Source organism: Eschrichtius robustus, chromosome 6 (genome assembly GCF_028021215.1).
Source record: "Eschrichtius robustus isolate mEscRob2 chromosome 6, mEscRob2.pri, whole genome shotgun sequence".
Classification (NCBI taxonomy): domain Eukaryota; kingdom Metazoa; phylum Chordata; class Mammalia; order Artiodactyla; family Eschrichtiidae; genus Eschrichtius; species Eschrichtius robustus.
The window spans coordinates 131,930,344-131,943,622 of NC_090829.1; the positions used below are offsets into that span (position 1 = coordinate 131,930,344).

At 41.1% G+C, this 13,279-nt stretch overlaps 1 protein-coding gene across 9 annotated transcripts in view; it reads right to left on the reverse strand.

Annotated features, from left to right (window-relative positions):
- GRIK1 (glutamate ionotropic receptor kainate type subunit 1) overlaps positions 1 to 12,780 on the reverse strand; it is a 424,458-nt gene extending 411,678 nt beyond the window's left edge. For all 9 annotated transcript variants that reach the window (XM_068545737.1, XM_068545736.1, XM_068545733.1 and 6 more), the window contains exon 1: positions 12,663 to 12,780. In XM_068545737.1, the coding sequence (XP_068401838.1) occupies positions 12,663 to 12,780 (118 nt within the window). The remainder of the gene's footprint in view (positions 1 to 12,662) is intronic.
- Between the last annotated feature and the right edge of the window lie 499 nt (positions 12,781 to 13,279).

The following is a 13,279-nucleotide window of genomic DNA, read 5'->3' on the forward strand; positions in this document are numbered from 1 at the left end:
GATCAGAATGTCTAGCTGCAAGTCCCAGCATTTCTACTAACTAGCACTTGAACTCAGGCAAAGCCACCAAGTCATGGTCTTCTCAATGAAAACTGTCGATTAGAAACCATATAAGAAAAGCGCTACAGGTCAGGTCTACACAATATAAATATTAGACCTGTAAAATCAATACTAAAGAAAAAGGTGAATTATGCAGATAAAATAATAAGGCAAAAGATCTGCTCATTGCAGAAATATGTTCACATTAGCCAGAGACTCTCTTTTCATCATCTATCAGATAGCTTCTCTCCCAGATTTTTCTCCCAGGATCAGTGGAGTTTTCAAGTTAATGTTGAGACCAACATACTGTCTCAGGGTGAAATCTACCTCACGCCAAACAGATCTTCCTAAACAGAGGCAAACCTGCTCTAGGTTTGGCAGCATGAACCCACTCTGTCTGTCCTCTGTACATTTGAAGGCTTGAACTTATTCCATGTTGGCATGCCATTGATAGAGTCAATGAGGGCAGAAGATGAATGGAAAACGCTCCAAGATGAACAGAAAACTCTCTTCAAATAATATTTGAAATTAAAATATGAAAAGTATCTGCATTGAAGGCCTAGTGAAAAATTTCATTGGTAACATAGATTGTAAACCACTAGAATACAAGCGTCAAGGGGGCAGATGTGTCTGCCCATTTTGTTCACTGTGCCATGTCCTGCATGTGTCTGGTTCATGGTAGGGGAGTAAGCACATAATAAATATTTGTCTGTTGAATGAAGAATTAATATTAAAATGACAAAAGAATTCAGTGATTAAAGAATAAAGCTGTGAGCTTTTGTACACTTAAGCAAAAATATGAACACATATGTAGTAAACATTACTTGGAACTTTGGAGGTAATTAGGATTAAATATTTAAAAAATGATGAAAAAAAATAAAATAAAATAAATTAAAAAATTTTTAAAAATGATGCTACAGCCAACTTAATGATTGAAATAATATACACCCGGATCTCTCTTAAGGAGATAAAAACATTTGAACAATTATATTGCCATTTAAACTTCCATGCTATTCATATAAATTTCCACAGTATTTCTCTTTGCACACTATATTTACTTACATAATAGTAATACATTGTATTTATTTAGTGGTTTGTTTGCAAATAACAAAAATTAGTTTATTTGATCCTCCCCTGTGAAATAGGGAAGGCAGATATCATTACTGCTAATTCACAGATGAAGAGATCTGGGCTCAGAAATATTAAAGGTCTTAAAACATACCATATTAACTATTAAGTCCCTGTTGAGGAAGAAAATTTCAATGATAATAATTTTAAAAAGTAAAAACAAAACAACAAAACAATTATAATGCAACTCATGAATCCACAGACTGCTTAAATCCCTTTCATAGTCTATTTTCTGTACTCTTACCAATGACATTGTGAGGTTGCAATTGCTTTAATTTGATTTTTCAGATGCAAAACAAAAGCCTGGTGAGATTGAATGTCTCCCTGAGACACATTTCTAGTAAGTCTTGGAGGTGGGACCCAAGCCTGTGCTTTCTGACAACAAATCATGTGTCAGAAAACCTGGCTACCCACCACTTAACTCTTAAATCCTATGCTTTAACCACCACCTCTGTGATTGTGTATGTTGAGATGATGCATAAAAATATACTATATAAATGTATCTTTCTGTTACTATTATTATTAGAAATATGATACATCTGTCCCAGAAATTGCATATGCATATGGAATTGTTTTTCTTTTTTTTTGTTCACTAATGGTGGTACAATGCCATCTACTCAGGTCACCTAGACCCAGCTAGGTGGGTCTAGCCATGTGAGAGAGAGGTCTGTGACTGAAGAGTGTCTGTCTGTGCGTGTGTGTGTGTGTGTGATTAATTTGTTGTTGACAAACATTAGGCTATGAGACAGAAAGACAGGAATAACCCCATCATCTTCTAGATATTTTCCAGAAGCCAGCCATATTTCTCTTCCATGCTGGCTGCTGGGAAACCTTTGAAGTGTAGTTAGTAATAATGCTTAGGGCCCCTCCATCCTACAGAACTCCCTTCATGACTATAAGCTGTGGTGTAAGATTGTAAACTTTTCAACAGACATCCACAATATGTGCAAGAACCATACATATGTTCAAATACCTCTCTAATGCTTAGGATGCATTAATTTTACCTTAAATTTTATACCTTTCATTCACTTTTTTCTCAATGGCTGAAGTTTAAGCAGACACTTTTGCAAGAGATTCACTTTTTTCTCAATGGCTGAAGTTTAAGCAGACACTTTTGCAAGAAGAGTAGACCCGTAATCAATTCATTCAAGATTCAAGTGCCTTCTCTATGTAAGCACTGTGCAAAGTGCCAGAGATTTATGTTGTACTTTACCTTGGGTTATTTTAAGTTACTGGAACACTTGTAATATTAATGCATGTTAATAATCAAGAGCCCATTTTTGTTGGTTGGTTGGTTAATGGTTTGTTAGAAAGAGAAAGAGATGAAAAATAAAGGATTTCAATTCTTCTCTTTCCTTCCCTCAACACACACACACACACACACACACACACACACACACTTGCTCAGTCCCCAACTCCTTTGATATTTTGTATTCAATGTTAGACTTGACTGACATAAGAAACTCACTGTAGAGAGGCACGTTTCCTCTGAGCTAAAGGTGGTTTCCATGGTGCTGAAAGAGAATGGACATGAGGACATGGGGAGGGGGAAGGGTAAGCTGAGACAAAGTGAGAGAGTGGCACGGACATATATACACTACCAAATGTAAAATAGGTAGCTAGTGGGAAGCAGCCGCATAGCACAGGGAGATCAGCTCAGTGCATTGTGTCCACCTAGAGGGGAGGGACAGGGAGGGTGGGAGGGAGATGCAAGAGAAAAGAGATATGGGGATATATGTAAATGTATAGCTGATTCACTTTGTTATAGAGCAGAAACTAACACACCACTGTAAAGCAATTATACTCCAATAAATATGTTTAAAAAAATAAAATAAAATAAAATAACATAAAATAAAATAAAATAAAATAAAATAAAATAAAAGTAAGCATATTCCTTAGGTATATACAGGGTGGTCATGCCAAGCACAGGTCACTCAGAGCCAGAAGGAGTAAGATGTTTGTACTGCACATAAACGGCACCAGGTCTTGCAATTTTACTTTATGCAGTTTGGCTCCCATTTAGAAAAAGGAAATCTCATTATAGTGTAGCATATATTTTAAGGTCAGTGAATCATGCTGGGTTGTTTCCACTTTGAAAACTACTTTTAAATGGATGAGTGTGATTGCATGGAGCTTAGATATATACTCAGATCTGAGAGTAGATATGTCTTCAAACATCCTTTCTCACCCTCTCCCGGAACTCCTTTAAAGTTGGGTAATGTAGGGGAGGAAAATGCTATCTAAAGTTTATTTTACAAAAAGGAGGGCTGTTGGCTGGCATACCTTGTTCGAGTATGTATAGATTTGTCTTTTTTTAAATATATAAAATATATAGAGACCTTCAAGATGGTGGAGGAGTAAGACGTGGAGATCACCTTCCTCCCCACAAATACATCAGAAATACATCTACTTGTGGAACAACTCCTACAAAACACCTACTGAATGCTGGCAGAAGACCTCAGGCCTCCCAAAAGGCAAGAAACTCCCCACGTACCTGTGTAGGGCAAAAGAAAAAAGAAAAAACAGAGACAAAAGAATAGGGATGGGACCTGCACCAGTGGGAGGGAGCTGTGAAGGAGGAAAGGTTTCCACACACTAGGAAGCCCCTTCGCGGGCGGAGACTGCAGGGGGTGGAGGGGGAAACTTCGGAGCCACAGAGGAGAGCGCAGCAGCAGGGGTGCAGAGGGCAAAGCAGAGAGATTCTTGCACAGAGGATCAGTGCCGACCAGCACTCACCAGCCCGAGAGGCTTGTCTGCTCACCCGCTGGGACAGGTGGGGGCAGGGAGCTGAGGCTCGGGCTTCGGAGGTCGGATCCCAGGGAGAGAACTGGGGTTGGCTGTGTGACCACAGCCTGAAGGGGGCTAGTGCACCACAGCTAGCCAGGAGGGAGTCCAGGAAAATATCTGCAACTGCCTAAGAGGCAAGAGACCATTGTTTCAGGGTACGCGAGGAGAGGGGATTCAGAGCACCGCTTAAACGAGCTCCAGAGACGGGCGCGAGCCGCACCTATCAGCGAGGACCCCAGAGACGGGCATGAGATGCTAAGGCTGCTGATGCAGCCACCAAGAAGCCTGTGTGCAAGCACAGGTCACTCTCCACACCGCCGCTCCTGGGAGCCTGTGCAGCCCGCCACTGCCAGGGTCCCTTGATCCAGGAACAACTTCCCCAGGAGAATGCATGGTGCAACGTCATTCTGGCCTCTACCGCTGCAGGCTTGCCCCGCATTCCATACCACTTCCTCCCACCCCCCACCCCCGGCCTGAGTGAGCCAGATCCCCTAATCAGCTGCTACTTTAACCCCGTCCTGTCTGAGCAAAGAACAGACGCCCTCAGGCGACCTACACGCAGAGGCAGGGCCAAATCCAAGGCTGAACCCCAGGAGCTGTGTGAACAAAGAAGAGAAAGGGAAATTTCTCCCAGCAGCCTCAGGAGCAGCGGATTAAATCTCCACAATCAATTTGATGTACTATGCATCTGAGGAATACCTGAATAGACAACGAATCACCCAAAAATGGAGGTGGTGGACTTTGGGAGCAACTGTAGACTTGGGGTTTGCTTCCTGCACCTAATTTGTTTCTGGTTTTATGTTTATCTTAGTTTAGTTTTTAGAGTTTATTATCATTGGTAGATTTGTTTACTGATTTGGTTGCTCTCTTCCTTTTTTTATATATAGATATATACATATATATATATTTTTTCCTTTTTCTCTTTTTGTGAGTGTGTATGTGTATGCTTCTTTGGGTGTTTTTGTCTGTATAGCTTTGCTTTTACCATTTGTCTTAGGGTTCTGTCTGTCTGGGTTTTTTTTTTTTTTTTTTTTTAGTATACTTTTTAGCACTTATTATCATTGGTGGGTTTGTTTTTTGGTTTGTTTGCTCTCTTCTTTCTTTCTTTTTCTAAGAACTTTTTAATTTTTTAATTTTTAATATTTTTTTTTATTTTAATAACTTCATTTTATTTTATTATTTTTGTCTTTCTTTCTTTTTTTTCCCTCCCTTTTCTTCTGAGCCGTGTGGCTGACAGGTCTTGGTGCCCCAGCCGGTGTCAGGCCTGTGCCTGAGGTGGGAGAGCCGAGTTCAGGACATTGGTTCACCAGAGACCTCCCAACTCCACATAACATCAAACAGCAAAAGCCCTCCCGGAGATCTCCATCTCAATGCTAAGACCCAGCTACACTCAATGACCAGCAATCTACAGTGCTGGACACCCTATGCCAAAGAACTAGCAAGACAGGAACAAAACCCCACCCATCAGCAGAGAGGCTGCCTAAAATCATAATAGGGTCACAGACACCCCAAAACACACCACCGAATGCAGTCCTGCCCACCAGAAAGACAAGATCCATCCTCATCCACCAGAACACAGGTACCAGTCCCCTCCACCAGGAAGCCTACAAAACCCACTGAACCAACCTTACCCACTAGGAGCAGACACCAAAAATAATGGGAACTATGAACCTGCAGCTTGTGAAGGGGAGACACCAAAAAAATTAAGTTAAGCAAAATGAGAAGACAGAGAAACACACAGCAGATGAAGGAGCAAGGTAAAAACACACCAGACCTAACAAATGAAGAGGAAATAGACAGTCTACCTGAAAAAGAATTCAGAGTAATGATAGTAAATATGATCCAAAATCGAGGAAATAGACACTCTACCTGAAAAAGAATTCAGAGTAATGATAGTAAATATGATCCAAAATCTTGGAAATAGAAGGGAGAAAATACAAGAAACGTTTAACAAGGACCTAGAAGAACTAAAGAGCAAATAAACAATGATGAACAACACAATAAATGAAATTTAAAATTCTCTAGAAGGAATCAAAAGCAGAATAACTGAGGGAGATGAACGGATAAGTAACATTAAAAGATAAAAAAAAAAAGATAAAATAGTGGAAATAATGACCACAGAGCAGAATAAAGAAAAAAGAATGAAAAGAATGGAGGACGGTCTCAGAGACATCTGGCACAACATTAAACACACCAACATTCGAATTATAGGGGTCCCAGAAGAGGAAGAGAAAAAGAAAGGGACTGAGAAAATATTTGAAGATATTATAGGTGAAAACTTCCCTAACATGGGAAAGGAAACAGTCAATCAAGCGCAGGAAACACAGAGAGTCCTATACAGGATAAATCCAAGGAGAAACATGCCAAGACACATATTAATCAAACTATCAGAAATTAAATACAAAGAAAAAATATTAAAAGCAGCAAGGGAAAAACAACAAATAACATACAAGGGAATATCCATGAGGTTAGCAGCTGATCATTCAGAAGAAACTCTACAAGCCAGACTGGAGTGGCAGGACATATTTACAGCGATGAAAGGGAAAAACCTACAGTCAAGATTACTCTCTCCATCAAGGATCTCATTCAGATTCAACAGAGAAATGAAAACCTTTACAGACAAGCAAAAGTTAAAAGAATTCAGCACCATCAAACCAGCTTTACAACAAATGCTAAAGGAACTTCTCTAGGCAGGAAACACAAGAGAAGGAAAAGACTTACAATAACAAACCCAAATCATGAAGAAAACGGTAATAGGAACCTACATATCAATAACTACCTTAAATATAAATGTATTAAATTCTCTAACCAAAAGACATAGATTGGCTAAAGGGATACAAAAACAAGACCCGTATATATGCTGTCTACAAGAGACCCACTTCCGACCTAGGGACACATACAGACTGAAAGTGAGGGAATGGAAAAAGATATTCATTACAAATGGAAATCAGAAGAAAGCTTGAGTAGCAATTCTCATATCAGACAAAATCGACTTTAAAATAAAGACTATTACAAGACAAGAAGAAGGACACTACATAATGATCAAGGGATCAATCCAAGAAGAAAATATAACAACTGTAAATATTTATTTACCCAACTTAGGAGCACCTCAATTCTTAAGGCAAATGCTAACAGCCATAAAAGGGCAAATCAACAGTAACATAATCATAGTAGGGGACTTTAACACCTCACTTTCACCAATGGACAGATCATCCAAAATGAAAATAAATAAGGAAACACAAGCTTTAAATGATACATTCAACAAGATGGATTTAATTGATATTTATAAGACATTCCATCCAAAAACAACAGAATACACATTCTTTTCAAGTGCTCATGGAACATTCTCCAGGATAGATCATACCTTGGGTCACAAATCAAGCCTTGCTACATGTAAGAAAATTGAAATCGTATCAAGTATCTTCTCCGACCACATGCTATGAGACTAGATATCAATTACAGGAAAAAATCTGTAAAAAATAAAAACACATGGAGGCTAAACAATACACTACTTAATAATCAAGAGATCACTGAAGAAATCAAAGAGGAAATGAAAAAATACCTAGAAACAAATGACAATGAAAACACGATGACCCAAAACCTATGGGATGCAGCAAAAGCAGTTCCAAGAGGGAATTTTATAACAATACAATCCTACCTTAAAAAACAAGAAACATCTGAAATAAATAACATAACCTTACACCTAAAGCAATTAGAGAAAGAAGAACAAAAAAAAACCCACAGTTAGCAGAAGGAAAGTAATCATAGAGATCAGATCAGAAATAAATGAAAAAGAAATGAAGGAAATAAGAGCAAAGATCAATTAAACTAAAAGCTGGTTCTTTGAGAAGATAAACAAAATTGATAAACCATTACACAAACTCATCAAGAAAAAAAGGGAGAAGATTCAAATCAATAGAATTAGAAATGAAAAAGGGGAAGTAACAACTGACACTGCAGAAATACAAAGGATCATGAGCGATTACTACAGGCAACTCTATGCCAATATAATGGACAACCTGGAAGGAATGGACAAATTCTTAGAAAAGCACAAACTTCTGAGACTGAACCAGGAAGAAATAGAAAATATAAACAAACCAATCACAAGCACTGAAATTGAGACTGTGATTAAAAATCTTCCAACATACAAAAGCCCCAGACCAGATGGCTTCACAGATGAATTCTATCAAAAATTTAGAGAAGACCTAACACCTATCCTTCTCAAACTCTTCCAAAATATAGCAGAAGGAGAAACACTCCCAAACTCATTTTATGAGGCCACCATCACTCTGATACCAAAACCAGACAAAGATGTCACAAAGAAAGAAAACTAAAGGTTAATATCACTGATGAATATAGATGCAAAAATCCTCAACAAAATACTAGTAAACAGAATCCAACAGCACATTAAAAGGATCATACACCATGATCAAATATCATTTATCCCAGGAATGCAAGGAATCTTGAATATACCCAAATCAATCAATGTGATAAACCATATTAACAAACTGAAGGAGAAAAACCATATGATCATCTCAATAGATGCAGAAAAAGCTTTCAACAAAATTCAACACCCATTTAGGATAAAAGCCCTCCAGAAAGTAGGCATAGAGGGAACTTACCTCAACATGATAAAGGCCATATATGACAATCCCACAGCCAACATTCTCAATGGTGAAAAACTGAAACCATTTCCTCTAAGATCAGGAAGAAGACAAGGTTGTCCACTCTCATCACTATTATTCAACCTAAGTTTGGAAGTTTTAGCCACAGCAATCAAAGAAGAAAAAGAGGTAAAAGGAATCCAAATAGGAAAGGAAGAAGTAAAGCTGTCACTCTTTGCAGCTGATATGATACTATACTTACAGAATCCTAAAGATGCTACTAGAAAACTACTAGAGCTAATAAAGAAATTGGTAAAGTAGCAGGATACAAAATTAATGCAAAGGAATCTCTTGCATTCCTATACACTAATGATGAAAAATCTGAAAGAGAAATTAAGGAAAGACTCCCATTTACCATTGCAACAAAAAGAATAAAATATCTAGGAATAAACCTACCTAAGGAGACCAAAGACCTGTATGCAGAAAACTATAAGACACTGATGAAAGAAATTAAAGATGATACAAACAGATGGAGAGATATACCATGTTCTTGGATTGGAAGAATCAACATTTTGAAAATGACTGTACTACCCAAAGCAATCCACAGATTCAATGCAATCCCTATCAAACTACCACTGGCATTTTTCACAGAACTAGAACCAAAAATTTCACAATTTGTATGGAAACAGAAAAGACCCCGAATAACCAAAGCAATCTTGAGAAAGAAATATGGAGCTGGAGGAATAAGACTCCTGGACTTCAGACTATACTACAAAGCTACAGTAATCAAGACAGTATGGTACTGGGACAAAAACAGAAATACAGATCAATGGAACAGGATAGAAAGCCCAGAGATAAACCCACACACATATGGTCACCTTATCTTTGATAAAGGAGGCAAGCATATACAGTGGAGAAAAGACAGCCTCTTCAATAAGTGGTGTTGGGAAAACTGGACAGGTACATGTAAAAGTATGAAATTAGAACACTCTCTAACACCATACACAAAAATAAACTCAAAATGGATTAAAGATGTAAATGTAAGGCCAGACACTAGAAAACTCTTAGAGGAAAACATAGGCAGAACACTCTATGACATGAATCACAGCAAGATCCTTTTTGACCCACCTTTTAGAGAAATGGAAATAAAAACAAAAATAAACAAATGGGACCTAATGAAACTTAAAAGCTTTTACACCACAAAGGAAATCATAAACAAGATGAAAAGGCATCCCTCAGAAAGGGAGAAAATATTTGTAAATGAAGCAACTGACAAAGGATTAATCTCCAAAATTTACAAGCAGCTCATGCAGCTCAATATCAAAAAAAACCAAAAAACCCAATCCAAAAATGGGCAGAAGACCTAAATAGACATTTCTCCAAAGAAGATATACAGATGGCCAAGAAGCACATGAAAGGATGCTCAACATCACTAATCCTTAGAGAAATGCAAATCAAAACTACAATGAGGTATCACTTCACACCAGTCAAAATTGCCATCATCAAAAAATCTATACACAATAAATGCTGGAGAGGGTGTGGAGAAAAGGGAACCCTCTTGCCCTGTTGGTGGGAGTGTAAATTGATACAGCCACTATGGAGAATAGTATGGAGGTTCCTTAAAAATCTAAAAATAGAACTACCATATGAGCCAGCAATCCGACTACTGGACATATACCCTGAGAAAACCATAATTCAAAAAAGTCACCACAATGTTCATTGCAGCTCTATTTATAATAACCAGGACATGGAAGCAACCTAAGTGTCCATCGACAGATGCATGGATAAAGAAGATGTGGCACATATATATAATGGAATATTACTCAGCCATAAAAAGGAACGAAACTGGGTCATTTGTAGTCAGTTCAATGGACCTAGAGTCTGTCATACAGAGTGAAGTAAGTCAGAAAGAGAAAAACAAATACCATAAGCTAACACATACATGTTATCTAAAAAAAAAAAAAAAAAGGTTCTGAAAAACCTAGGAGCAGGATAGGAATAAAGACTCAGACCTAGAGAATGGACTTGAGGACACAGGGAGAGGGAAGGGTAAGCTGGGACGAAGTGAGAGAGTAAGATGGACATATATACACTACCAAATGTAAAATAGATACCTAGTGGGAAGCAGCCACATAGCACAGGGAGATTAGCTCCGTGCTTTGTGACCACCTAGAGGGGTGGGATAGGGAGGGTTGGAGGGAGACGTAAGAGGGAGGGGATATGGGGCTAAATGTATACACATAGAGGATTCACTTTGTTATAAAGCAGAAACTAACACACCATTGTAAAGCAGTTATAATCCTATAAAGAAGTTAAGAAAATAAATAAAATAAAATATATGCAAAGCACCAATTAAGTTAATGAACATTGTAAACTGTAACACACTGATTGTTTACTTCATGCTGTCCACAGGAATTTTGTTACCAGAGTGTGTAGGGTTGATTGCATCAAAAAAAAGAAAAAAGAAAGAAAGAAAAAAGGATTTTAAGGTTAGAACATATCTAAGATGAAGGATATTTTAGTTATGAGTGGTATTTTTTTGTAAAAGGAATACTTTGGGACCTTTTAAATGAACAGTCTAAATTAACCACCAAAATGTGCATTATCACTATCCTTAGTCTAGAAAAAGATGCCTGCAGTAAAAGTTAGTATGTGAGAACCTTTCTTTCCTTGAAAATCAGACCCCACGTGCCTAGAGAAAATGCATTTCAGCGTAGTAAACTTCTATTTTTTTTTTTTTTTTTTTAATTTTAAATTGGCATATTCAGTGACAGGAACCACGTTCTGAATCTTTGGAAAGAGGTTCTTTAATTGCAGGTCGGAACTAATAAAGTTATTGAGAAATTTCAGCCACTTAGGGGCGTCATTAAGGAGTGCGCTTTCTGTCCGTTCCTGGAAATGTTATGAGTTAGAAGCCCGCAGAGGTGAGGACTTCACTCTTGGTGCCTAATGTGTGAGAAACTGGCGAAGCTGGGAGCCCCGTGTGGTGTGGTGTCAAGACTTCACCTGTGGCTCTCCTCGCTCACTGGGTCTTTAAGAAGCACAGTGGGTTGGGGGAAAAGGACAAACTGAGACCAAAGGAATAGAAATTGGGTTTAGTTTGCAAGGGAGAACACTAAAGTAGTCAAAGAGCTTTTCAACCCAAAAAGCTGCTCAGAAATCGCTCAGTGCCTCCACAGACCAAACCCTGGTGGTGGGTGCGTTTAGGTACCTGAATCCACAGACTAGCAAAATTCCCACCCTCTCCCTGTTACTGGGCTTCCATTTCACCCGCTTTAGGCTGCCCCGGGATTCCTACGTTTAGTTTTCCAGTCTCTTTTTATCCCCACCACCGCCCCCCCTCGAGACGGAAGTCCAGAGTCTTCCAGGGAGTTACCTGGAAGGGTCTGGACCATGCTCAGTGGCAGGCTGGCGGGACAGATTGGGGAGCAGGTGGAAAACTTAGGTGCCGGCTTACGGCACTGACTTGACGGTCCTCCCTACTCCTGGAACCCTCAGTCAGAAGTGAGATCCCGACTCTGCCCAACTCTAGTGGAATCCTCCAGACTTTGGAGACTCCTTGTGGAAGAACCCAACTTAAGGATGCAAACTTGGAGGATCGGGACTAGCAGGCTCAGGGAAGTCCTCGCGTCCCTAGTGGTCCCCAAATTCTACTTCCTGAGATCTGGGCATGCCCGCGAGTACCCAGAGCCCCGGTGGCCAGGGACCCGGGCGGCGGATCTGGACAGCGCGACGCCCACCGAGGTGAAGGGGAGAGCGCATCTCCGCTCCCAAACCGAGCGCGACCCCACACCCAGAGTAGGGTACCTGTGCAGGAGAACCTCCAACCCTTGTTCTCTTGCCCGCGTGTCTGGAGTCCAGATTTAAAAACCCGCCAACCGTACCTCGCGGGGAAGCCCGGCACTCGCCAGGAGAGAAGCTGTGACGAGGCTTCTCCTCTCCCGGAGCCTCGCGGGTGAGCTGACTTCCACTGCCCCCAGCTCCTGCCCCCGCGCCTACGCGCACTGCCTCGCCCGGGATCCGCTGAGCCCGCGCTGACCGCGGGGAGAGAGCACAGCCCCCGAGCCGCTCGGCAGCCTGGAGCGTTCCCCGGGTTTCACTCACCGATCCTGAGTACTTGCGGAGCCGTCTGGGGGAGGACGTAGCAGAGGAAATAGAGAAGTGCCCAGCTGGTGTCCCTGGTCCAGAGCCCGGGCTGCGCCAGGAGTGTGCGGCGCTCCATCTTCCCAGCTTCTTAATTCATGCCCAGACCCAGCCGCTGTCGCACGCCCTCGAGAGGCAGCCCGCTCAGGTCGGGTCCCCGCCTCATCCTCCCTGGGATGCTCCGCGTTTGCACCCTGCGCGCCTCACCCCACCCCACCCCCCCTCTGCCCGCGCCGGCCCCCCGGAAAGAGATTGAGGGAACCGGCGTGGGAACGCGGAGCTGGCTGGCGACGTTGGGCTCGCTCGGGGCTGGCTCCTCGTTTCCGCCGCTAGCCCATCACGGCTGCGGCTCCTCCTCCGCCTCCATGGGCCGCGGACCGCGGGGAAGAAGCGCGCAACTGCTCCCGGAGCCGGGAGACCAGCTGAGGAAAGTTGCTGCCCCAATTTGCTGGAACGTCTCACTCATTCGTCCTCTGGTCAGATGAGAAAGTGGTGGGGGGGTAGGTGGAGGGTGCAACGAAACAAGGAGGGGAAAGGGGGAGAGGAGGCGAAGGAGGAAGGAGAGGGGGTACTGGGTG